The 27,805-nt window shown below is 49.4% G+C and overlaps 1 protein-coding gene across 2 annotated transcripts in view; it reads right to left on the minus strand.

Moving 5' to 3' along the window:
- LLGL1 (lethal giant larvae homolog 1 (Drosophila)) overlaps positions 1-27,805 on the minus strand; it is an 87,950-nt gene that overhangs the window by 54,481 nt on the left and 5,664 nt on the right. For both annotated transcript variants that reach the window (XM_015409331.1, XM_015409324.1), the window contains exon 2: positions 14,707-14,804. In XM_015409331.1, coding sequence (XP_015264817.1) covers positions 14,707-14,804 — 98 coding nt within the window. The remainder of the gene's footprint in view (positions 1-14,706; positions 14,805-27,805) is intronic.

A 27,805-nucleotide genomic window follows, 5' to 3' on the forward strand; every position in this document is an offset into this window, starting at 1 on the left:
GGGGGCATTTCAGTGGAGTCGATGCTGGCGCTTGTCCAGCTTTGCCCTTCCTCACCAATCAATACTACACACACTTACACAAAAACACCCGTGCGTGCGTGTGTATGTTTGCTAGCACCACTGTGTTAGCTTAGCACAGCAAGAGATCTACATTTCACTACGTGGTCACAGCTGCTCGACAGAGAGATGAGACAAACGAGGCATCCGAACTTCCAGATGAACAAATTCCTTTCCCTCCCCTCTGAATTAACATGGGGACAGACTTCATTGGAACATTTTTAGTTGGGTTTTCGGAGTGCGCTGGCAGTGAGAGCTGCCCGCGGCTCAAGAGGAGTGTGCCTGTCATGCTTGGGCGAGTCTGCGTTCGGGGCACGCTGCCTCCGGGGGTGGATAGTTAGGACTCAGCTCTATATTAGCGGCCACCGAGTTGCCAAATTGCATTTGGCAGCAAGCAGAAGTTGGTTGGGAGGCGGCAAGCCAAGAAGCGGGGGAGCGCACAGAGAAGCAGCAAGCAACCTCCTTTGCGGGGAGGACATTTGGGGACACTATAATGTGTCTTCTCTTATGGCAGAGGGATGTCCCTCAATGCAGATTACTGCATCTCAGCACACAATTGGGTAAACTAGCGGGCCTCACATCCACGCCACCTTTTTTCTAGAGGCTTAAAGGGAAGGGGAAAAGACCACTCGGTTTCTTCGGATTCTTTCAGAACACCACGGCCTTTCGTGTTCGCCTACTCTTGGGTCCCAGAGGGGGTCCATGGCAAAGCTGTGAACCTGCAACTTCCCCATTCACAACTCTTGAACTACAAGTTGCAGGCAGTTCCGGGGACCCTTTTAGAAGCATTCTTGTAAAATCAAAACAAAGCCACCTGGGGCGGCATTTTGAAAAGATGAACTCAAATTAATAGCTGTTAGATAGATCACAGACCAACACTTAACCTTCAGCATGGAGGTGAGCAAGATACGGCCTGGGGGGTGGTTGCCAACTCCAGGTTAGGAGATTCCTGGAGGTTTGGGGGCTGGAGCCCAGGGAGAGACCTCAGCACGGCTATAACACCAAACAGTCCACATTCCAAAGCAGCTATTTCCTCCAGGGGAACTGATCTCTAGTTTGGAGCCGAGTTGTGGTTCTGGGGATGGATACGGTCATCTGGTAGCAAGCCAATGCTCCCAAAAAGGTTATCAACAGTGCCTTAAAAACATAAGAGAAGCCATGTTGGATCAGGCCAGTGGCCCATCCAGTCCAACACTCTGTGTCACACAGTGGCCAAAACCCAGGTGCCACCAGGAGGTCCACCAATGGGGCCAGAACTCCAGAAGCCCTCCCACTCTTGCCCCCCCCCCAAGCACCAAGAATACAGAGCATCACTTGCCCCAGACATAATACTGTAAGAGAAACCATGTTGGATCAGTCCAATGGCCCATCCAGTCCAACACTCTGTGTCACACAGTGGCCAAAACCCAGGTGCCACCAGGAGGTCCACCAATGGGGCCAGAACTCCAGAAGCCCTCCCACTCTTGCCCCCCCCCCAAGCACCAAGAATACAGGGCATCACTGCCCCAGACAGAGTGGTTCCATCTATACCTGATGGCCATATACTTGATCTATACCTGATGGCTCATAGCCACTGATGGACCTCTGCTCCATATACTGATCCAATCCCTTCTTGAAGCCTTCCATGTTGAGCTAGTAAGGGTCACACTGGTTCCCCTGGCTTTAAAAACCGGAAGAAACCAGAGTCTGACCCTGAACCAACAACAGTGAACGGAGATCCAGTAAGTACGCAAAGTGTATTCTAGCCGAGCCGGAGGGAGGGGGGGCTATATCGCCACACTGGAGGTTTGGAGGGGTGGAACGATGCTTTGGAGGTGGAACGATGCTTCGGAGGAACATCTGCCAAAGCAGAGCGCTCAAGAGCACACCAGCGGCTCAGCTTTCTCAGTCACTTTAGAAGAAGAAGAGGAGATTGGGTTTCTACCCCGCCCTTCACTACCCAAAGGTGTCTCAGAGCGGCTGACAAACTCCTTTCCCTTCCCCTCCCCACAACAGACACCCGGTGAGGCAGGCGGGGCTGAGAGAGCTCTGACACAAACTGCTCTTTTCCAAGGACGGCTCTTGTCAGAACTATTGCTTGCCCAAGGTCATCCAGCAGCTGCAAGTGGCGGAGTGGGGAATCAAACCCGGTTCTCCCAGATTAGAGTCCGCGCACTTCACCACTACACCAAACTGGCTCTCTAGGGCTATAACCCAGAAACGACATCCTAGCTGTCGTCAACAGCGCACGCCCATCACAAATACAATAATATTTTATACTGTTTTATGGTCTTATTTGGCATTATGCCCTGTTAGCCGCCCTGAGCCTTCGGGGTGGGCGGGATAGAAATTTAAATAATAAATAAATAAATAAATAAAAGAGCGAGCAACCTGGTGCCTTGGAATAAGAGCCTTCCCTTAATGCACAGAAGTCTGGAAAAACAGTCATGCGCGCAGGAGAATGTGGGCCTAGTGCGACAGCTCCTCCACAAAGACTAGAAGCTCGTCTGGATTTCTTGCGCGCACGCCACACCCCGGATTGGGAAACTCAACAGGAGGCTTTACGGGAGGGCTCGGGGAAAAAAACCATGTTACACTCGGATCGTGTTGCCGCACGACCGGTGAGTGGCTTTCTGCAAGTGGCGCCTCCTTCCTCGCCCCACACAGGCCCTACCACAAGCCTCACCACCTCTGCAGACGCAGGAAGGAAACGGCAACGGGGGCTTGCAGCTTGTTCCCATGGATGTGGCGAGCCGGCAGCTGCAGGACGGCTTCAGAGTGCGAGTCAGGGGCTTGTATAACGGTCTGTACCCCCACACACACACACACATTTCTTTAACAAGGCCCCGCAGGTAGAAACCTAGTATATCAGGGAACGGGCTAGGCCTTTTTTAGCATGCTCGTTTTCTGCTTTAAAAAACACAATCACAGGAAAAATCACACGATGTAAACATCACTAAGCTCTGACCTGATCTCATCCCATCTCAGAAGCTAAGCAGGGTCGGCCCTGGTTAGTACTTGGATGGGAGACCACCAAGGAAGTCCAGGGTTGCTACGCAGAGGCAGGGCGATGGGCAAAACCACCTCTAAACATCTTTTGCCTTAAAAACCCCACAGGTCAGAGCCCAGACACAGGTCTATGTTTCAGCAAAAGTCGTGCCCTGTTTTCCCTGTTTTTTGGGGGGGGGGCGGGGGGGAGGCAGGGTATAAATTTTTATTTACATATTTGAAATATTTATCAGTCACCTTTCTTCCCTACAGAGCTCGAGGCCGTTTACAATACAGGTAAAACACATAAAACACTAAGATCATGGCATCCGGCCCCATCACTCCTTGGCAAATAGAAGGGGAAGTCATGGAAGTAGTGACAGACTTCACGTTCCTGGGATCCCAGATCACCGCAGACTGTGACAGCAGCCATGAAATTAAAAGACGCCGGCTCCTTGGGAGGAAAGCGATGGCGAACCTCAACAGCATGATAAAAAGTAGAGACATCACCCTGCCAACAAAAGTCCGCATGGTCAAAGCAATGGTATTCCCAGTAGTCATGAATGGCTGCGAGAGTTGGACTATAAGGAAGGCCGAGCGCCGAAGAATAGATTCTTTTGAACTATGGTGCTGGAGAAGACTCTTGAGAGTCCCTTGGACTGCAAGAAGATCGAATCAGTCAATCCTAAAAGAAATGAACCCTGACGGTTCCCTAGAAGGCCAGATAATGAAACTGAAGCTCAAATACTTTGGCCACCCAATGAGAAGGGAGCACTCACTGGAGAAGACCCTGATGCTGGGAAATATTGAAGGTCAAACAAGACGGGGACGGCAAAGGATGAGATGGTTAGACAGTGTCATAGATGCAAAGAACATGAAATTGAGCCAACTTCAGAGGACGGCGGAAGACCGGAAGGCCTGGCATGATCTGGTTCATGGGGTCACAAAGAGTCGGACTCGACTGTGCAACTGAACAACAACAACAAAAAACATATAATAGAACACATTCAAGAACATTCGAAAAACAAAGTTTATGTTCCCAAGTCAGGACTGCAAGGAAACTGAACCAAATATGGACCTAAATGAAACCAATCTTCAGCTGCCTCCTAAAGACAGAAACAGGAGGGGCCAAACACTCCTCCTTAGGGAGGTCGTTCCGTGATCGTGGGGCGGCCACCAAAAAGGCCCCGTTTCGCGTGCCCACCAAACAGGCTTCTTTGATTGACAGAAGGGTCAGGAGGGCCTCTCCCTGTGACCTGAATTCCCAAGCAGGAACGTACGGGAAAAGAGGGTCCTGTTCCAATCCATGGGGTAGAATAAGATTTCAAAACCTGTGGCAGTAGAAAAGTCCAGGAGCACCTTAGAGACGAACAAAATTTGTGGTGGGGATGAGCTTCCACGAATCAGTGACTCACGAAAGCCTATGCCCTGCCACATACCTAAGGGACCGCCTCTTCCCGTATACGCCTCGGAGAGCTTTACACTCTAGTAATCAACATCTCCTGGTGGTCCCTGGCCCAAAAGACGTCTGTCTAGCCTCGGCCAGGGCCTTTTCTGCCCTGGCCCCCACCTGGCCTTTTCTGCCCTGGCCCCCACCTGGTGGAACATGCTCCCCATCGAGATCAGGGCCCTGCAGGATCTCACTCAGTTCCGCAGGGCCTGCAAGACGGAGCTCTTCCGCCAGGCTTTTGGTTGAAGCAGCGGGCATCAACGTGTGGCCTCCCCGAGGTTGCTGTCTCCTACCTACTGGCCGCTCATCTACCAGCAACTGGCCCATATCCATCAGTACGAATGGGTCGGAATTTTCACCAGCAGCTAGAACTACTGATTGTAAATGTTTATAATGTAAATTATAAACATTCCTGGTGGAACGAGCTCCCGGAGGAGATCAGGGCCCTGCGGAACAGTTCTGCAGGGCCTGCAAGACGGAGCTCTTCCGCCAGGCATACAATTAGGGGACGCCGCCACCGCTGTAGTGCACAGCCCGTAACGTTAACATCGAGCAGCTGCCTTAAGAATGAGCAGAATAACATCTAAACACTTTATGTGGAATACCATCGCAGCACGTTGTTGGAAAGCACTTTATCCGTTTGATTTTCAACTGCCGCCGGCATTCTGATATTCTGCAATGTTCTAATTTAAATGCTGTGTTTTAATTCTGTATTATTTATGTTTTTATTCTGTACTGTTGTGTTTGTTGCTGGAAGCCGCCCTGAGTCTTGCGGGGGGGGGGGGGTATACATCTGACTATAAATAAGTAAAATAAATAAAAATAAACAAATGTTTTATTGTGTTTTAATTCTTCCTGTATTATTCAAGATGATGTGACCCGCCCTGAGCCACCATATAGGGGATGGTGCCTGAGCCCACTCATGGGATGGACGGGATGCAAATACGGGAAATAAATAAATAAATAAATAAAGATTTGGTTCGCCTTTAAGGTGCTTTTGGACTCTTGCTCTTTTCTGCTGCTACAGACTTACACGGGATTCGGAAAGTTCTCCCCAGAAACATGAGGGCTAGACGCTTTCAGGGGGCTTTAAATAAAAAAACGGAAGACAGGAGACTGGCGTGTGAAGTTGTGCCACATAACTCACAAACCTGTCTTCGTTCTGACCAGTGTTCCCTCTAAGCTGAGTGAGTGTGAGCCAGGGCTCTTTTTGTAGAAAAAGCCCAGCAGGAACTCATTAGCATAATTGGCCACACCCACCAGAAACTCATTAGCCACAGCCCTGACAGCACAGCTCATTAGCACATTAGGACGCACCCACGTGTTACCAGAAGTGAGGTTATCCAGCCACACCCACCTTTTGCTTCTTATTCTGTTTACCTTGTTTGTTGTCAAAACACAGGGCCTTTTTTGTAGCAGGAACTCCTTTGCATGTTAGGCCACACACACCCTAATGTAGCCAATCCTAATGAGTTTCTGCTGTCGGGTGTGGCCTATTATGCTAATGAGTTCCTGCTGGGCGTGGCCAACTTGGGAGCCAGCTGGAACTCCGTTCCTGAGCGTTCCTGCCCAAAAATAGCCCTGGTGTGAGCAAGCTCACAGTTTTTTAGCCTCCGGCTCACACCTTTTTGTCTTTTAAGGGGGGGTGTGTGTTCTGAGCTGTAAGGGGGGGGGGGGGGAGGAGACAGAGGATCAAAAAGCCACTGTGCTTCTGTAGCGGGTGCGCACTCGAAAATTCATAAGCGGGGAGGGGGAGGAGAACAGGGCAAAATCAGGTCGCCGCAGGCCCCGGGCTCCCTCCATCGGTGCGGAGCCGCCCGGCCCACCCCACACGGGCCCAGACGGCCACCCCTGCCAGAAGCGATAGACGCATCAGCGGCTCATCCTGACCCAACATGACAGGTTTCCGAGCCGTGCAACAGTAACGGCGAGGAGTCTAAAGCCGCCGTGATTTCCGCTTTCCAAACCATGGCCCCCCACAAATCGGCCGAGCCAGGGAGGCTGCAAGGCACCCGGACCTAGAAAACCAAAATTCAGCAGGCTGTATAAATTCGCTGAAGTCGCCAAGCTCCAGAGGCGTCTGGACTCGCAGTGTTCCCTCTAAGCTGAGTCAGTGTGAGCTCGCTCACAGTTCTTTAGCCTCCGGCTCACACATTTTTGTCTTGGCTCAGGAAGGGCGGCTCCAGAGCAAACTGATTCCTGCAGTGGCCAAATCGCTGGCTCACAACTTCAATGCCAGGAGCTCACGAAGTCGAATTTTTGCTCACGAGACTCCGCAGCTTAGAGGGAGGCATTGGTCTGGAGGTCTTCCAGAGTTGCAACTGATCTCCAGACCACAGAGAGAGAATGGCTGCTTTAGAGGGTGGGGTCTCTGGTACCAATAACCCTGCTGGGGTCCCTCCCCAGCCCAGCCCAGCCCAACCCCCCCTCCGCCCCAGGCTCCACCCCCTCCAAAGCCCCAGGAAATTTTCCAACCCAGAGATGGCAACCCTAACATTTGCGTCTGATCTTGCTGACACCCTGCCTTCTCCCACAACAACTTCTAATGTCCTGGCCCCACTGGTGGACCTCCTGATGGCACTGGTATTTCTGGCCACTGTGTGATACAGAGTGTTGGACTGGATGGGCCTTTGGCCTGATCCAACACTGGCCTCTCTTATGTTCTTATGTTCCTCCAATAATGCCTGCAGCCCCAGAGATTCGAGTACGATGTCACCACGTTGACAGCCAGAAACTTGCTTAAGCTTAGAATAACGTAGCAGACAAAACTGTGTGCAATTGTAGAAAAAAGCAGAAAAACACCCTGGGATCAAGGCTCCCTCTAAGCTGTGGAGTCCTGTGAGCAAAAATTCTACTTGGTGAGCTCCTGGCATTAAAGTTGTGAGCGAGCAATTTGGCTGCTGCGTGAATTAGTTTGCTCTCGAGCCCTCCTTCCTGAGCAAAGACAAAAAACTGTGAGCCGGAGGCTAAAAAACTGTGAGCTAGCTCACACTAACTCAGCTTAGAGGGGAACACTGCCTGGGATTCAATACAGCTAAAAGAACTGGTATTCCACAAAATTTTATTTGAAATCCATTATTTAGCCACTTAGAATCATAGAAGGTTAGAGTTGGACGGGATCTTGCAGGTCATCTAGTCCAACCCCCTGCACCCTGCAGGAGCACAGCCAAAAGATAGCCCAACAACATACCCGAAAGATGGTCGTCCAGCCTCCGCTTGAAAACGTCCAGCGAAGGAGCATCCACCACCTCCTGAGGCAGTCTGTTCCACTGCTCAACCACTCTGACAGGACATTTCTCCTGATATTTAGCTGGTAACTAACGACTCCATTGTAATTTCCACCCATTAGACCTAGCCTTGCAACCCAGAGCAAGAGAGATCTGCTCCATCTTCTACATGACAGCCCTTCAGATACTTGAAGACTGCAATCATGTCCCCTCTAAGCCTTCTCTTTCCCAGGCTAAACGTACCCAACTCTTTCAGCCTTTCCTTGTAAGACGTGGATTCCAACCCTCTCACCATCCTGGTAGCCCTCTTCTGGACACCCTATCCCAGTGGTGGTGAACCTATGGCACGGGTGCCAGAGGTGGCACTCAGAGCCCTCTCTGTGGGCACGCGTGCCATCGCCCCAGCCAGGCCCAGGCCGTCATTAAACTGTGGAATTCTCTGCCAAATAATTTTAAGTAAATGAAAGCATTTGGGATTGCTTTCCTTACTTTGTTTGGATCATCTTAAGATAATGTGTGGGCTGTTTTTTCTAAAGTAAAACCTCAGAATTCAGGTTAAATTGCCGTGTTGGCACTTTGCGATAAATAAGTGGGTTTTGGGTCGCAGTTTGGGCACTCGGTCTCTAAAAAGTTCACCATCACTGCCCTATCCCTTTCCTAGGGTTGCCAGCCTCCAGGTCAGGCCTGGAGATCTCTCACTTTTACAACTCACCAACTCATTACAGACGTTTATTTGTAATGTAAATACTTATTCAATGTATCATATACTCAGGCATTTCAAGTGTATCTAATCTTTGATGGTCTCTTCCCTTGGCGCTTTCCTGCCGTTTTCTAAGCTTAGAATAAAAGCAAATCTCTCAGAACCTCTGCGACGGGCCGCTGTGATTGAACAAGTTCCCCTGCCGATGGCAGTGCCACACTCTGATGGAAACCTAAGCACAGATGCAGCCCAGTCAGGCCGACCCCTGGAATGCGAGTTCAAGTTGGGCCATTCCAGTCACAAGGAAGGTGCTCGGGAGGGAATCCACAGTACAGAGAAACACAAGGGGAAAAGATTCCAGTTTGCATCTTTTGCAACTTAAAGGTAAAGGGGGGAGGGGAATCACATTCTCTCCCTCAGGGCTATTTTTGGGCAGGAACGCACAGGAACGGAGTTACGGCTGGCTTCTGAGTTGGCCACGCCCAGCAGGATAGCATAATAGGCCACACCTAACAGCAGAAACTCATTAGGATTGGCTACATTAGGGGTGTGTGGCCTAACAAGCAAAGGAGTTCCTGCTACAAAAAAAGCCCAGGGTTTTGACAACAAACAAAGTAAACAGAATGAGAAGCAAAAGGTGGGTGTGGTGACTTGGGGGTGTGGTCTAATATGCTAATGAGTTGTGATGTCAGGGGTGTGGCTAATATTGCTAATGGTTTTCTGGTTTTGGGTGTGGCCTATTATGCTAATGAGTTCCTGCTGGGCTTTTTCTACAAAAAAAAGCCCTGCTCTCCCTCTCTCTCCATTATTCAGCCATGCCCGCTGATATTCACTGGCGAATGAAAATATAGTGTTTTTATCTAAAAGAAAGACTGCTTTTTTTATCTTGGGTGTGCCAAGAACAAATACATTTGCATACAAGGGACGACAACAAAGGACTCTTTTGCACATAGCGTTTTTGGTGTATAAAATGAGGCAGTGTGGTGTAATGGTTACAGCCTCAGACTAGGACACAGGAGACCCAAATTCGAATCCCCAGTCTGCCTTGGACGCTTGCCAGGTGACCTTGGGCCAATCTCACACACTTCGCCTCACCTACCTCACAAAGATGGTTGTGAGGGTAAAACAGAGGAGGGAAAAGCTGATACGTTTTTAAACGGATCACCTTACACTCAAGGCCGTCCTGACTCCTGGGAAAATATGGCCCCTTCTTCTCACAATGAACGGAATTCACTGCCTCAGGGTGGGGTGGGGTGGGGACCTTCAAGAGGGTGAAGAAAAAAAAATTTCCCAAGAGGAGAGGCCTATTGATTAGCCTTGATAGCTAAGTAGAGGGGTCTCTGGCATCAACAACCCTGCTGGGGTCCCTCCCAATGCTCCCTCTAAGCTGTGGAGGCTTATGAGCAAAAATTCTACTTTGTGAGCTCCTTGCATTCAAGTTGTGAGCGAGCCATTTGGCTGCTGCATAAATCAGTTTGCTTCGGAGCCCTCCCTTCCTGAGCCGAGACAAAAATGTGTGAGCCGGAGGCTAAAAATCTGTGAGCTGGCTCACACCAACTCAGCTTAGAGGGAACTATGGTCTCAATGCAAGATCATTTCCCCCTCGCCTGCTTTCCCTTTTGGCTTCTGATACAGTGACGGAGTAGGACTTTGGCTGACCCGGGTTTTCATCCCCACTCCTACCATGGAAGCTTGCTGGGTGACCTTGGGGCTGTCACAATCTCTCAGCCTGGCCTACCTCACAGGGTTGTGAGAAAGTGGAGGAGGAGAGAACCATGTCTAAACCAGTCCCAACTGGGCAAAAAAAGTGGGATATGAATAAGTCAATGCAAAATACAAAACTTATATGGCTTCCAGAGCTTGCCTGGTCCTTACCATGTATTTGTTTTTTTTGTGATTTCTCTTTGCTTTCGTGATCTGTCAATTTGCAACATCAGATTTTTCTGCATACCGGGGGGGAGGGTTGTCAAAGCCCCTCCTTTACTTTGCCTGGGTTTGCTACTTCCATAGGTGGCCACAAGCACACACCAAACCGAGAACTATTTTTGCAAACCCTTCACTTCTCGATGATGAGTTTGCACAGCGGGGTGTTAGTGTGCAGGATGGAGGGGGGGTCCTCCTGCCACGGGGGGGGGGCACTTAAGACGGAGCCACTAAAACTTTTGGCAAGGCCCCCGCTCAGGGGAGGGCTGGCAAACCGATTCCTTCCAAAACAGCTCTCCTCCCAGATGGAAGATTTATTTAGCCGCTGGGGGTGGCATCTGCGAAACCAGTGTGCACAGAAAGACTCCCTCTGCTTCTGCCCCCACATTAGCACCACAAGGGGGGGGGGACACACCAAGATTCACAATGCTGAATTTCCCACAATGCCCAAAGTTTGGCCCATCATTAGCCAAAGGCAGGTGACTGGTGAAATTCACGCGAGAAAAGGGGAAGATCGGTGATCCGGGCCGAACATTCGGTTCGCCCAGGCGATCCAGGGCCTTCAGTCGAAAATTAAGCAAACCGAGAAATTAGTATTAAGAAAATGGACCGAATCCTGCCAACACAGCAAGTTCACGTCGCGAACCGGTAACGTCAGTTGGGGGGGGGGTGTTTGGACGATCGGCACAGCTGGTAGCCATTCGCCCCTTGGCGGATTTCCACCGGGGCTTTCGACAGAGCCCCTTCCAAGCTGAAGATGACTCCATTCATGCATCGAGGGGTCTATATTTTTAGCTGCTTCAGCTGTTTCCTTCCTTGCCCTGCCGGGAACGTCCCCCTCCTCTCTTCCCCCGCCCCACTTAAGAAGTTTATCCTCTGTTCTTAAGCCATTTCCCCCATTGTTCTTCCAACTCACACACACGTGTCCTGAACGGAAGCCAAACCTTGGCTTCCAGCGTGGTTACAGATGCCGAGGAAAAGAGGGCGGGCACGCTACAAAAGGGTCACCCAATACCTCACCTCCCCAAACCCCCCAAATCCCATCTCAGACAACGCAGATGAGCCAAAAGCGGAGACTACGCTTGCACCGTTTTTGCATATATATATTTTTAAAAAGACAATATTTCCAGTCCAAAGAAATGTGCTCTCACGACCTTTTTTGCATGTAATTCCCCTTTCCTCACCCCCATCTGGCAGGGCCCCAACGCTTTTGCTTACATTACACTCAAGAACTGCGCATACCAGCAATGACAGCAGAGTTTTTTAAAAGAGTTTTTACATCTTAGCGTTATTATTCCACAGTAAGGACAAATCTGGAAGTTTTCTATAGTTTTCCAAAACTGCTGGCGATTTGTTTGTTTTTTTAAACTGACCAATCTGGGCCCAACCTACCTTAAGAAGAACGGTTTCCTTCCTTCCTTCCTTCCTCCGGAGGAGGAATAGAGAGACAGTGTGGTGTAGTAGTTAGAGGGTCAGACTCGGACCTGGGAGACCCAGGTTTGAATCCCCACTCGTGACACGGAAGCTTGGGCAAGTCACACACTTTCAGCCCAACCCACCTCACAGGGTGGTTGTTCTGAGGATAAGACGGAGGACGGGAGAATGCCAGAAGCCACTTTCAGTACCCCGTGTTGGGGAGAAAAGCAAGGCATAATTGAAGGTAGAGGGCACGCAGAAAATGTCTCAGCGGTGACATTTGATGAATTCCACCCTGGCGTTTGAGAGACCAACATTCGAAAGACCTCACAATCTAAATATTTACTAAGTACATTATTCTCCTCCCCTTTCTGTAAGGAGCTTGGGGGTGGCACCGATTGGGCTCCTCTCCTACTCCTTGTACCCTCACAACAACCCTGGGAGGTAGGCAAGGCCAAAAAGAAGACTGGGCTTTATGCTGAGTCCAGCCAGCAGCCTGCCTAGGTCAGCACTGCCTCTTCTGACTGGCAGCTGTTGTCCCCCCCCCCAAAAAAAATCTCACTATGACTCTCTGGATTCTGCACTACATCAACACTTGGTAGGGAAATCAGAGTGGGGACTTTGCCGTAGCCACACTAAACCCAAAATTAAATATTTGGCTGCTATATAGTTAAACCCAAAATTAAATATTTGGCTGCTATATAGTTAAACCCAAAATTAAATATTTGGCTGCTATATAGGTCCAACACTTTTTTGACCAACACTGCTTTTAACTTAAGGAACATTTCATTGGGAACATTTCGCTGTACAAGCTCAGGAGAATACATAAATTGACCAGAGAGAAGTACTACTGGACATGTGATTGCACTGGAGGTTTTATTTGTATTTTTGTATGTCTCTTCTTTGCCCAGTGGTTAAACTTTGGAACAATTGTTTTCTGGTCTCTATTGCATATTCTGTATATGTACAATTGTATATATTTTTATATATCAGCCAACATGTTCTGTGTGTATTAGACCTCTGAGGAAGGCCTGTAAAGGCCGAAACATGTTAGGTCTATTTCATCAGCCTTTGTATGTTTTTATATTTGTATATGAGGCATGAATGGGCCCTTATCCGTTATTTTAATTTGTGTTTAATAAATACATGTATATTTTTTAGGTTTCATAATTAGATTTTAAGAGTTGGCCCTCTTCTATGCTTGACTAACCTTTATAGGTTCTGAATTCTAGGTTTTAGGTTCAGTCTTTTCCCCCCTTTTTTGTCCTTATTGGTTTTGATAGCAACATGGCCGCTAACATTTAGGGTTTTTTAAAACATCCCTCATCCCCAATGCCTGCCTCCCCCCTCGCTGGAACGACAGGACGGGACGCAAGCGCAGACAAAAAAAAGGACGCTGGAAGCGCAGAGGACGGACACTGTTCCTGGCATTGTATTCCGGGGACTGCCGACACTATGGAGACTGCACATCTCAGCTCTGTTGCTGGGCAGAGATTTTAAAAGATCTTGGATTGGCGGCCAAGATTCCTGCAGGCCTCCAAAGGCATCTATTCAGCCTCCTTCCAGGGGGAGACCCCCCTTTTTTCAAAGAAGGGGGGCATACGCAGCCATGCGCCAAAACAGCAAACAAAACCCCATCCTGGGCACTTCAAACACCAGCCTTGGAAAACCGACCGCTGTAGGCGACTGAAATATTTTAGAGCTCCGGCATTCTCTACCTCTACAAGCAGGAAGTTGGAGATGGGGGGCACCCAATCGTGATCTCCCCCCTGCCCCAACTTTCTTACATTCGGCCATGACAATACTTCTCAAGCCGAATTTTTCATGGATGGGGAGGAGAAAGCAACCCTGCTGTTCCAGTTCACTGCAAAGACAGTCCCGTCACTTCAGACAGTGTTCACCTCCCGGATCCATGACATGTCTCGGGGAGCCTCCTGATATTGTAATTTAACTTTATCTCCCTGAAGAAATGCAGAGAGAACAGCAAGGGCACATCGAAGTCCCTCTCTGAGTTAGACAACTTCATGAGAATGTAAGAGCCCCGCTGGATCAGATCTCCCGTTGGTGGTAGTGGCGGCGGCGGCTCCTATTCGAAAGCCTGGCGGAAGAGCTCCATCTTACAGGCCCTGCAGAACTGTAACAGGTACCGCAGGGCCCTGATCTCCTCCGGGAGCCCATTCCATCAGATAGGAGCCACCACCAAAAAGGACCTGGCCCTTGTGGCAGAACGCCTTGCCTCCTTAGGGCCCGGGGTCACTAGGCGGTGTTGTGACCCCAACCGAAGTGCTCTTTGGGGCCTGTTCATTGAGTCAGGTATCCTGTTTCACGCAGTGGCCAACCAGTTGCCCTGGAGGGTCAAACAGGCCATAGAGGCCGAGGCCTTCCCCTGAGGTTGCCTCCTAGCACTGGGGTCCACAGGTTGACAACGCCCCTGAACATGGAGGCTCTCTTTCATCATCATGGCTCGGAGTCACTGAGAGACCCACCGCGCCACGAATCTGTCCAAATCCTCTTCTCAAGCGATCGACACTTGTGGCCCTCACTGCATTTCCCTGCATCTGCAATACAATATCACTGGCCTACCTCACAGGCTTGTTGTAGAGAGGGAAGCCACCTTTCCCACAAAGCCACACAACTATCCAAGAGAGAAATACTAGGCCGTATATTTCTCCGCAATTCACTTTACGCTGTACTTCTAACTTCTTACAGAGGCGCCCCCAACGGCCAATCGGCCACCGTCCAATCACATCCCCCACAGCCAGCCAGCCGCTGTCCAGTCATGCCCCCCACGGCCAATCAACCGTTGTCCAGACACGACTCCGGAACAACCATCCATGTGACCCACGCGCCCAATAACGAATGGCATCGACTCCTTTGTCAGATACATCTTACCTTCCCATTTCACTGGAGACCCTTCTCGTGGGAATGGCAGGCGCCACCAAGCCAAAGGGGGAGAAAAAGGATACATTTTCACCGCTCCAGATTTGGTGCCAATGGCCATAATTCGCAGCTTGGGATCGAAGGCCAGGGAACTCGGCTGATTCGGAAAGCCATGCTCGACCGTCTGGAAGGGAAGCAAAAAGCCACATCATACTTGCATCAAGTCAAAGCGCCGCAAGCGTCCATGTAGGAGACACAACCGTCTACGGAGGCAACAAAAGTAAGGGCAGATTCAAGTCCGCACGCAAACTTTTTTGCTGTGGGGTCATTTGTCCTGAGCGGCAGACCGGAAGGACTGTAGCTCGGCAGTTCGAGACCCGAGTGCCTCGTGACGGAGTGAGCTCCCATCTCTGGCCCCGGCTCCTGCCAACCTAGCAGTTCGAAAGCAAGAAATTGCAAGTAGATAAAGGGAACAGTGTTCTGTGTGCCTTCGCATTTAGTCAGGCTGGTTACATGACCACAGAAACGTCTTCGGACAGCGCCGGCTCTTCGGTTTGGAAACGGAGATGAGCACCGCCCCCTAGAGTCGGATTCGACTGGCTTTCGAGCAAGGGAGACCTTTACCTTTACATTTGTCCTGCCTCCACTTCCTGGGGCCACGGAGATATTTCACCTTGCAAAATGTTCTTAAGCGTAACCAAGTTTCTGGCCAGGTCTGAACGCGAGTCAGGAAATTACCCCAGTAACGCAAGGAGGACATCGTCAGAAAAGCCCCGCTGGATCAGGCCAGATGCGAACCCCACGCCAGAATCCTGTTTCCCACACCATATGCGTCTGAGAAGCCTGTGAGCAGCATGTGAAGGTCATCGTTCTCCCCAATACTGTAATTATTCCAAGGTACATTGCCTCAGAACATGGAGGCGCCATCAAGCCGTCACTGCCGACACACTTATACCCCCTGTGGCTGTGCAGTGCAGAGAAGAATGTCTTCTGTGGACATTTACGAGCCCTTATATAGATGTTCTCGTTGGAGAACCCTAAACAGCATCCAATTATCATCCACAGAACCCCAGGAGTCTTTAAAAGACAGGTTGGAAACGACTAATTTAGTTGGAGAATCAGGTTCCTTTCCCCCAAAGCAACTTCACAGGCCCCAAGCAATGAGTGCCACTGAGCATGCACAGAGTTCACGGTCCTGGCACTGAGGAATCCCAGAGCGGCCTCCAGCCTTCAAATCTAGGATTCAGGGGACAGCTCAAGCTCACTTAAGCTTTGCCACCTTCTAACTAAAAATTGTGTGTGTGTGTGGGGGGGTGTACTATCACACAGAACTTGCGGTTTATATCGGCACACATGAGAGAGAGAGGATCCCAAGAACCGGGAATTGCAGTGAGCCACTGCAGTGCTGCGGTGGCTCAAGTGGTTAAGACCTGAACCGCAGGCTGTGGAAGGTCAGTAGTTCAGCAGTTTGAGACCCGGGTGCCGCATGACGGAGTGAGCTCCCGTCTCTAGTTCTAGCTCCTGCCAGTTCGAAAGCAAGAAACTGCAAGTAGATAAATAGGTACCACTTCGGTGGGAAGGTCACAGCGTTCCGTGCGCCTTGTTGTTTAGTCATGCTGGCCACATGACCACGGAAACGTCTTCGGACAGCGCTGGCTCTTTGGCTTTGAGACGGAGATGAGCACCGCAACCCTAGAGTCGGACTCGACTGGCTTTCGAGCAAGGGAACCTTTACCTTTACTGCAGTGTAGTGGGCAGAGTTTTGGATTAAAATCTGGGAGAACCAGGTTCATATTCCCGCTCTGCCACAGAACCTCGCCGGATGATCTCAGGCCAGTCTTGGCCTCATCTACCTCACAGGGTTGTTGTGGAGATAAAATGGAGGAGGGGGAGAATGTTCTAAACTGTTTGGGGCTCCTATTGAAAGGAGGAAAGTAGGTATAAATATCTAAAAAACAAATTTATGTTCAACTAGTTTTACCGCAAGCGATTTCTAGCAGTCATACATCACGACAGGGGGCTAGGTTCTGCGCCCAGGTATATAAGGAACGCAAAAAGCGAGGCAGACAGACCATATCTCTACCTTTTAACTAAAATTGTTTTAAACTGACCATTTAAATGGTTTAAAAGGTTTGAACAGTAGTTTTACTCACTTCCTCTATATTCTATATTCCATATAACTTATAAGCTTTTATGTCATGAAGGGTTTTTTTCTGGCTCATAACCAGCCAGGATACTGACAGGAATTTTTCTATTTGTCTTTCAAATTGATATATACTGGTCGATGACGGTAATAATAAACCGACTGGCTGATTTCTAGCCGTTTTAGGAATTTACAAAAAGTGTTTTATTTGAAGCCCATGTGTCATTCACCAAACTCCCCCCCCCTCGAATTGAGGATGCCCTTTGGAGTCAGGTTATAAGTTTTAGGAATCTGATTTTTTGAACAATAATACAGCCCTTTTACAGGAAAGTCCATAGACTGGACCTTGGGCATGCCAGACAGGTGCCTCCACTGCTGTCCCTTGCTCCATCTCTCTGGAGGGGCACTAACCCTCCCATACCCTCAGGAAACCCTATTCCACCCCCACCCCCTGGCTTCCAAGATTTTACCAGGCCCAATCCCACATGCTTCCGAGCACATCTTTGCGGCCACAAGGGCTGCATTGTTTTTTTAAAAAATGACAACAGAGATTCACAGCAAGCTGAATTTTTCATCCAGTCCTCCCTTTCGAGCACCCAGCCTTGTGCAAAGGCCGCCAAAGATTTATTTACACCAAGGGAAAGACAGACAGGATGCCGAATTGCCAAACGCGGTTACTTAAGCGGCAGCCTCAGGGCATGATCCATGCTGAACATTCAAACACTTCCCCCGCTTTTACACGCCCTCAACTTGCAAGGTCAACTGCTCGGCCATAAGGACTAGCGGCTTGCCCTCCCAAAATAAAAAGTTCTGACTTGCAGGATACTGAGAGTACAAAACCGCATGCACGCGACAGACGAGGGCAAACGTGCGCAAGCAGAGAGAATTTCTCCCCATGGCTGAATACCAACGCGGTGTTTATTCTTCGCCGCTTTTTATTTGGTGCGTGCGGCCCAACGTTTCAAAATTGAGAAGCAGATGTTCCTTCCTTCCCCCCCTCCCTCAATGGCTACATCCCCATCACCAGCTCCCGCCCCCCGCAAGCCGGCAATATTTTCTATGTGCCGCACTGCATGCGCAAACAAGGCCAGCAGAACTTTACGGCCAGCCCTGGCTGTCGAACAGACGCTCCCAGAATCCGCACTGGGGCCACTTGGTGGTCTTCACACCATCGGCCAACAGCTCTACGGGAGAGTAAAGGGAGAGCCAAGTCAACCCACGCAATGCAGGTGCGGGTTCTGCCGAGCTCTGCTACAGCGAGACTCAGGGGAGCTCATGTTTTAAGGCCGCCAGAAAGAAGGAATAAAGGCTTGGCTGATCGCTGCTCACCAAAGCCGTCCCTCCTTCCTCGCCCCCCATCCCTGCTGAGCATCCCCTTAGGCAAGGACTGCATTTTTTTCCCTCTCGGCCCCTACGGATAAATGGATCCTTTCAGCCAATTCCAACTTCTCTTCTTTTCGAGGTCAAGCGAGCGAACAGTCGGCAAAAACGGAAAAACGGAAAAACAGCACAGGCAGCAAGTTTCCATCTTCCCCCTCCTTCGCCAGTTCTTCACAAGGACCACACAGAAAAACGGGCACCCTAAGGTGCTGGGGGGGGGGAGGAATCCCCCACCTCTGTCCGAGCACAACCGAGAAAAGGAAACACAGGCTGTTTCCGAACACTTTTCCCCAAGTCCTTTCAATTCCCGTGAGACTGCAAAGGAAAGGGAAATTGTGAAGATACTGGCAGGATAAGCCAATGCGGCACGGTGGTTAAGAGTGTCAGACTAGTATCTGGAAGACACAGGATCGAATCCTCTCTCTTGCCGTGGATGCTCACTGGGCGACCTGGGGTCAGTCACACTCTCCCAGACTAACCTACCTCACAGGGCTGTTGTGAGAATAAAACAGGTGAGGAGAATGATGTGAGCCGCTCTGAGTCCCCAGTGGGGAAAAAGGAGAGGTATAAATGAATTATTTATTTATTTATTAAATTAGATTTATTAGGCCCCCCTTTCCTACAAGGAGGGCTCAGGGAGGCTTACAACAGGATTGCAATAAATAATTTAAATTAAAACTAATGTTAAAACTATCCAGAAACAGATCAGTAAATAAAACAATCTGCAGTCCAAGACGACGGGGAACATTCAGCTCCCCCAACCTCCTTAAATAAACAGATTCGCCAAAATACAAGTTCTCTTGTCCACAGATTGCACAAACGTGCTTTGACCATGAACAAGGTTTGGGAAAGATCACATCAAAGCAGGGGAGGGGAAGAGAACCCTTTGAAAATGGACAGTTGGGGGTCAACATTTCCAAAAAAAGGAACACGACTTCAGATTCAACACAAAACCAGAAAAAATCTTCCACATGGAAGCAACCATGATCAGCTAGGAAAAGAATAGTATTGTCATCTAGTATTAGAAGGCAAGTGCAGGGATTATCCCAGACAAACATTTGGGGTCTAGGGCTTGGATCCAGCCTAGGCGTTTCCACAGGTGCAAGGAATTCCACATACAGAGCATTATTTTCCTGACTCTCCGCTATCAGTGTGGCCCGAAATGCCCACCAAAACCCTGTTCCCTAAGGGTACACAGAATTTCAGGGAGTACTGCGAGCAGAAAGAAGCAGAAAATGTCACACTCCATGGGCGGAAATCCTTGTGCCCTTGGAAAGATAAAGTCTGGATCCAACATTAGGCCAGGAAAGAATCAGAGCACATAATTCCAGTGGGGTCAATATTCTGAATTCTCCACTCAGACAGCATCCCGAACGCATATGCATCCATCAGTGAGGAGGGCTGAATGCCCAGATGCAGAAGAGAATTGGAATTCGGCATTCAACGAGAGTGGAAAGAGTGCGTAAATCTGCATAAGATAATCTGCTTTCATTAGCCCTGAGGAAAGGAGAAGGAATTCCCACAGGGCACTAAAACCCCTCCCCCAAGAACCGGAAACCACAGGAACCAAAGGGAGCGGCTGCATGACATTATCCACAAACATCTCTGGAACCTTTTCAAGCACCTTCCAAGATTCATAAGGGCTAGAAGATTGGTTTTTAAGAACGGAAATAGGGCCTCAGGAAGCAGGACTTCACCTCCACTGGGATAATCCGCTGTGCGAGCCCTGCTCGTAACTCATTTCAATGGAACGTTACGGGATAGATCCTCTCTTACAGGGGAAGGACGGTCTCACGTCCGTGTTGTGCACATTAGCGCTTCGTGGCTCCAAAGCACCAGCCCTAGCTCCCCATCGATCTGCGTGGCTACTTCCCAGGCCTACTGGCAGCAGAATAACTCACACGCGCAGTTCCCAAAGACCGACAAAGAACTTGATATTCAGAGACTCAGGTGCGAATCCATCCTTCCTCCTTTTCCTGTCCACAAACTGACAAAAACAGAACTCAATGCCTTCCCCATCTAAACCAACTTCACACATTTTAATATTAAACGAGTAATGTATAAAATGATTCCGCATAACTTGCGGACGTCATAAGAAGTTACTGGTTTGCCCAACAAACTGGATCACCTTCCGGACTTCAGTGACAAACCCGTGTTTGAGTAAACCCCATTTGCTTCCTTGGTACCTTTTCTCCCCCTCCCTAAATGAAGAAGAAGAGATTGGATTTATACCCCGCCCTTCACTACCCAAAGGAGTCTCAGAGCGGCTTACAAACTCCTTTCCCTTCCCCTCCCCACAACAGACACCCTGTGAGGTAGGTGAGGTTGAGAGAGCTCTGACAGAAACTGCTCTTTTTCAAGAACAGCTCTGACAGGACTATGGCTTGCCCAAGGCCATCCAGCAGGTACAAGTGGAGGAGTGGGGAATCAAACCCGGTTCTCCCAGATTAGAGTCTGTGCACTTAACCACGACACCAAACTGGCTCTCCGCACGCTGCCATTTCTGTGCCAAGAACATAAAACGTATCACATCAAACCACAACTAATATAAGAGCCAGCGTGGTGTAGTGGTTAAAGGGTCGGACTAGGATCCGGGAAACCCAGGCTCAAAATCCCACTCTGCCGTGTGACCCTGGGCCATTCTCAACCTAACCTCCCTCACAGGGTTGTTGTGAGGATAAAACGAAGGAAAGAAGGATGTAAATCGCTTTGGGTCCCCATTGAGAAGAAAAGTGGGGTAGAAATAAAGTAAATAAATTAATCAGAACTGGGGATAACAAATCCACCACAAGCCCAAGTTTGAAATCCCAGTATTTAGCTCCCACAAATAAAATCATGGTTTATCACGTTGCCCGAACGCAGCGGGAATCGTAAGCCATGCGTCTATACTCGGAGTCAGAAGTGACCGTTGCTCCCATCTCATTCCATGGCGTACCTAAATCCGGGTGCATCGCGACACCACCCTGAGTGCCAGTGAGGACTAGAAACCTGCTTTCCAAAGTCAATACAAATTCACCAGAGACGGGATTACGCTGAAGGCCTTCAACTCGTCCGCCCCACAGAGACAGAAGCGAGAACATTCCCAAGCGCCAAGACCATGCGGAGCAGTAATTGCGGGCGTTTAAAGTACCAAAAAAATTAAAAAACCAAAAGGAGGCCGCCTTAGCCGGACAGATGTGGTCTCGAGATCACTCCAGGCACAGAAGGAGATGGCATCTGCTCCAGCTGTGCTTACTTCAGCATTCGCTGAGCTTCACACGCAGAACTTGCCATTTTGAAAAATGCCATTCCGAAGGAAGATGCCTCCCGACGGCCCGTATCTCGCGATCCCATCAGGGCCGCAGCTGGTAGGACGGCCCAAGAGACATCCTGCCTCGTTTCACTGGGCGAAAGGAGGCCGCGCTTCGGAGGCAAGCGTCCTCTTTCCAGACCCAGGGAACACCCAGCCAAGCAAGGGAGAGTGCCCCGCAGGTTAAGAAAAAAACCTCGCCCAATTCTCCCAAAGGAAGCAGGCCGGTTCGTTTCCTTGCAAAAATCTGCATACTGCTGAGCAGCCTTTTATAAGCACTTAAAAACGACAACAGCGATTACAAAAGCCGCTTTCGTGGCCTAGCTTTGACTAGGAGACACAGTCTCCACTCCAGCCAGGAAAAGTATAGCTTGTCCGGCCGCCTGGAAGAGGTGCTCGGAAACAAGCGCTTCCTTATTCACCTGTGGCGAACAGGAAGTGTCTCCAGGCGAGCACATTTTGGAAACGAAAGGGGAAACGTGTCAAGGGTGATGCGCCACAAATTAGATTATAATTCACGGGCAGGTGACCGTGGGACAACTAGTTATTTCTACACCCTACTATTTACACTTTGCAATTATATAGGAGGGGACCCTGCTGCTTTGCATGCAGAAGGTCCCACGTCCAAAGGATCAGGTCCTAGGAGAGGTGAAAGATCTTGGTCAGAGACCATGGAGAGCTGCCACCAGTCAGGGCAGACCGTGATAGACCAAGGGTCTGCTCCGCCCCCTCATTCTCCTTCAGCATCAGTCTCCTGCATCTGAACACTGCACAAAGCTGCAGAAACAGCCAATAAGGAGCTGGCCAAGGATTCTGCTCTTCCTGACATTCTGCCCTTACTAAGCCTCTGAGCAAACAGGTGCTGGAATCTGCACGCACCAGCCTGACAACATTAGCTTCAGCATACTGAAAGGCAAGGTATTTACCAGAGGTATCTGTAGCTCTGGGCTGCTTCATGTTAATGACGTCTCTGTCGTTAAAACAAGTGAGGCCCCTCCCACCTTGCGACAGCCTATCACCTGCACAGGAATATTCTGGCCGAAACCTCGCAAGTAAACTTCACCTCCCCACACACACACTCTATTCTCATAACTTCCACTCGTTAGAAGTCATCTGAGGAGGGATGTGCTACATTTGGTGTAGTGGTTAAGTGCGTGGACTCTAATCTGGGAGAACCGGGTTTGATCCCCCACTCCTCCACTCGCAGCTGCTGGATGACCTTGGGCAAGCCATAGTTCTGTCAGAGCTGTTCTCTCAAGGACTGTTCTGGAAAGAGCTCTATCAGCCCCGCCAACCTCACAGGGTGTCTGTTGTGGGGAAGGGAAGGGAAAGGAGTTTGTAAGCCACTCTGAGACTCCTGAGTGAAGGGCGGGGTATAAATCCACTCTCCTCTTCTTCGCTGTCTCCTGCAGCTGGGATGTCTCTCCATTTTTCTGATGTTCTTTGACGAGCCAATTAAAAAAGCCATGCGCAACGGGGGCACACATTTCCCAGCCCCGATGGCACATTTTATGCCGATTTATCTACCAACCACAGCATCATTTCGTGAGTTAAGTGGGAGGCTAGCCTCAGTTAAACTGAGCTGCTAAGCTTCGAAGATGCCTGTTATTTCTTCTCCCCCTCCCCTGGCTTTCAACAGGGCCAAATTAAGGGGAGGAAGGGGGGGGATGTATGGGTTGCGGTGACCCACAAGAGCACGCTGTGACCGTTCCCCTTGGCTGTAAAAAAGCACTTGCAAGGGCAAGTGCAGTGCAGGTGACGGCAAGTTGGGCCTTTCGTCAGGGCTGACCTGAGTTCGAGTTCTAACAGCAGGCAGCATGGAGCATTACCATCCTTAGCTGTGTGACAAGTGAAACATGGCATAGATGCAAAGGGGAAGAGAAGAGAGAAGAGGCCATCTCCAGGAGAGGAGAAGAAGAGATTGGATTCATACCGCTCGTGAGAGAGGAGCTCCAAGAGAACTTGTGACTGGCCCAAGATCACACCAGTAACTGCATGTGGAGGAATGGGGAATCAAACCCGTTTCTCCCAGATTAGAGTCCACGCTCTTAACCGGTGCCAGTGCCCTGTTCCTTTGAAGCAAAGAACCAGTGTGGTGTAGCCAGTAGTGTCAGACTGGGACCAATGCTGCCTCTAGGCTGTGGAGTCTTGTGAGCAAAAATTCTACTTGGTGAGCTACTGACATTAAAGCTGTGAGCGAGCGATTTGGCTACTGCTCTGGAGCCATCCTTCCTGAGCTAAGGCAAAAAAAATGTGTGAGCCAGAGGCTAAAAAAACTGTGAGCTAGCTGACACTAACTCAGCTTAGAGGGAACACTGACTGGGACCTGGGAGAGCCAAGTTCCAATCCTCACTCCGTCACAGAAGCTGGCTGGCTGGGCTGGCCTACCTCACAGGGTGGTTGTGACGATTCAGTGGACAAGAGGTGAATGAGGTAAGCCTCCTGGGAAGAAAAGCAGAGTTACAAATTAAGTAGATAAATAAGATGTGAGAACTTCCAGGAAGGGGCTTCAGAGTAGAGATGATTAAAGCAGTTGGGGCACGTACAGAGCGAAAGTACAGCGGGCATCCTAGGAATATTGAACCTCTATGGAAAGCTGGTGTAAGGACCCCAAGCGAGGGCTTCCACCAGCCCACGTTCATTCTATGCCATTCCCCCTCAAATCAAAACATCATGTGCAATATATACTCACAGACAATGCTCCCTCTAAGCTGTGGAGTCTTGTGAGCAAAAATTCTACTTTGTGAGCTACTACCGGTATTATATCAAATACTTTGGCCACCCAATGAGAAGGGAGCTCTCACTGGAGAAGACCCTGATGCTGGGAAAGACTGACGGTCAAAGAAGACGGGGACGGCAAAGGATGAGATGGTTAGACAGTGCCATCGATGCAACGAACATGAAGATGAGCAAACTTCAGAGGACGGCGGAAGACAGGAGGGCCTGGCGTGATCTGGTCCATGGGGTCGCAAAGAGTCAGACTCGACTGTGCGACTGAACAACAACAACAACCGGCATTAAAGTTGCGAGGGAGCAATTTGGCCGCTGCATACATTAATTTGCTCTGGAGCCCTCCTTCCTGAGCGAAGACAAAAATGTGTGAGCCGGAGGCTAAAAACTGTGAGCTAGTTCACACTCACTCAGCTTAGAGGGAACACTGCTCATAGTGTCCTCCAACAGCGCAGTGCCAAGAATGGGGACAGGCCGGCCTTCAACCCCCGCTTCCCAAACATCAGGGAGAATCAAGCCTCAAGACAGCTGAGAACGATCAATTTATTTTCTTATCTTTCCCAATCTTTTTGAACCTCTAACCGTTCATAAAGGAGTCGATCAAACTGACAACTCAGAAACCGGAATTAAGGGAATCCGTCACTCTGTCACGTCACTTAATCGCCTGGAGCGAAATTTCTACTCGCCATAGGAGGGTAGCTATTCCTACTCTCAAACTCGAACGCTGAAGTAGGGCTACGCTCAGCTCTTTTCACCTCCCTGCCCCAACGGGGCATGAAAGACGCACAGCCTACACCACAACTTAAGGAGCGCCATTTTTAATTTAAACCACAATTGAAAGCGCGACAACAAATGCCAGGAGAACCTGCAGGAGCAGAAGCCACAAAAAAGTGTGTATGCAAAGGATGAGACAGAAAGACTGCCTGATGCCAAGCAAACATCCTTTGGTTCCCCGCACCCCAAGTCACCACTGCACAGAAGAGTGTTACCATGCCACAAATATATTCACCTAGAATATATTACCAACACTAACTTTGCGTCCCCAAAAGACCTAACCAATGCCCTGCTGTCTCCCCCCACCCCTGACCGAAAGCATCAAGTGTTCATCCCAGGCTGGGCCTTAACATGTGACCCTCCCCCCAAAAGGACTTAACACAGGGTTCGAGAGCAAGATTTCAAAAATCCTAGACCCTACTCCTTCAAATGTAAAAACTCCAAAGGAAAATGCTGGAAATGTCAAAGACACAGATGGAAATTCCTTTCACATGTGGTGGACTTGTAAAAAAGCAAAAAGATACTGAAAAGAAATACACCAAAAAATGCAGAACCTATTAAAGTTTAAATTTCCAGGTGTTCTGCTTAACAAATACCAGACATTTTAGAAGAAGTATTCAAAGACATGGCGACAGCGACTAGAACTATTTACGCGGCAAAATGGAAACTAGACGTCTGTCCGTGTTTAGAAGAATGGGAAAGTAAACTGGCTGAATATGCAGTAATATACAACCACAAATAGACTTGCACATATGATAGCTCACTATAAAGGATCGATTCAAGTGCTGTACAAAACATGAATTATTATTCAAAATTAAATCTTTCTCCATAGTTTTCATACAGAAACATTACAAGGAGACACAGTAATGGCAAAATCAGCGACCCATTTGAGAAACAGATCTATTACGAAATCTGAGAAGAAATCGAGTGCGCATTAGGTGCTTTATGCTAGCAGCAGGCAAACTTAAGGTGAGAAAATATCATATACAAATGTATGGTGATGAAATTGAAGTGGAATTCAAATCTGTTCCAAATGTAATATCTCAGATACAAATGTGTTCTCGATATGAGATATATAATAGCCTTTATTTTGCACTTTGATATACTACTTATCTAGGGCAGGTTCTAATGAATATGGAGAAGCAGAGAAAATATGTTACGTTGAATATGCAGTAATGATGAAACTAGCGTTGTAGTCAAAACAGATTAGTTATGAAGTCTGAAACTTAACACTTAAACGATGAATACAATTATACCCCAATAGAAATAGGAACTACAAGAAGTGGGGACCCGCGATACTCGCGGGCAGGGGGAGCCAAGACTTTTCCCCCCGGCAAAGGCAACAAGGCTTGTGCAGCTTCCAGCTGCCAGCCCACCAAGCCTTTAAAGTTGGGAGTGAGCCATTTGGTGACTGCATCAGTTGGTTTGCTCTGGAGCCATCCCTCCCGAGCGGAGACAAAAAATGTGTGAGCCGGAGGCTAAAAACCTGTGAGCTAGCTCACACGAACTCAGCTGAGAGGGAACGCTGCCTCCCACCCCAAAAGACATACTTGAATTCTGAAGTGGTTTGGGGAGGAAGGAGAAAACGGCTATGGATGCCGGGCAGGCCGACGTGTCAGTCCGAAACAGCAGAACGAAGTTTGAGTCCAGCAGCACCTTTAAGACCAACAGAGTTTTGTGCAAGGTATAAGCTTTCGAGAGCCCACACACCTCTTATCTGAAGAATTGTGTGCGCGCACAAAAGCTTATCCCTTCAATAAAACTTTGTTGGTCTTAAAGGTGCTGCCGGACTCAAGCTTTGTTCTGTTACGGATGCCTTAAGCGTAGAACACAGGCTTGTTCCTGCATCTTTCAACTGACATATCCCCACGAGGTCTAGGAACCTGAAAAGAAGAAGAGATCGGATTTATCCCCCGCCCTTCACTCAGAGTGGCTTACAGACTCCTTTCCCTTCCCCTCCCCACAACAGACACCCTGGGAGGAAGGTGGGGCTGAGAGAGCGCTGAGAGAGACTGCTCTTTTTCAAGGACAGCTCTGACAGAACTATGGCTTGCCCAAGGTCATCCAGCAGCTGCAAGTGGAGGAGTGGGGAATCAAACCCAGTTCTCCCAGATTAGAGTCTGCACACTTAACCACTGCACCAAACTGGCTCTCAAAAGGGCACAAACGGGATATTGATGCCAGCCAGAGTTCACGCCGGGCAGGGGCAGACGAAAAGAGAGGGAGCCGCGTGTGCAATTCCGCCTCGGGGAGCGCGCAACATTTCACGGAGCAATATAAGAAGCCTGGCGGGTGAGCGAGTGTCTCATTTTACCGAGGTGAATCACAGGCGAGGGGGCGAGAAATTGCCTTGCACATCTAAGCTGGGAGTTGAAACCAGACGGCCAAGCCCACCTGGCCAACACCTCCCCCTGCAGTGTAGGCCTACCTTGGTCTGACTGGAGTTTCGGGGTCTGATCCAGAGCTCTTTGGATGGACACCTTCTCCCAGGTGCTGCTGACCAAGGAAGCAAAAATCCTGTTACACGGTCACTGCCAGGTAATCACTGGTGGCTTAGAGAGGATTAGGAAGAGAAAAGCTGTGTTTGGGCACAACATTTGCCCGCATCGTCTGGCCTCAATTAATTTGGCCCGATTAGCACCCGCTGCCTGTAAGACCTGCGTCAACGACCTCCTCACTCCACCTCGGGAAATCTTCAAGATGGAGTATCGCTTCCTCCCTTATATTCCAAAAAGTTTACTCGTCATTCCCGAGACAGCGAGAGAGCAAGACTTAACGGGACAAGGAGTCTAGCAGATGTGTGCATCAAAAACACCTTTCCCTGAGATCACGTAGTTCTTCCACACCCCTCTGCAGGGATGAACGGATG

Source organism: Gekko japonicus, unplaced genomic scaffold (genome assembly GCF_001447785.1).
Source record: "Gekko japonicus isolate JY-2015 unplaced genomic scaffold, Gekko_japonicus_V1.1 scaffold103, whole genome shotgun sequence".
In the NCBI taxonomy this organism is placed as follows: Eukaryota; Metazoa; Chordata; class Lepidosauria; order Squamata; family Gekkonidae; genus Gekko; species Gekko japonicus.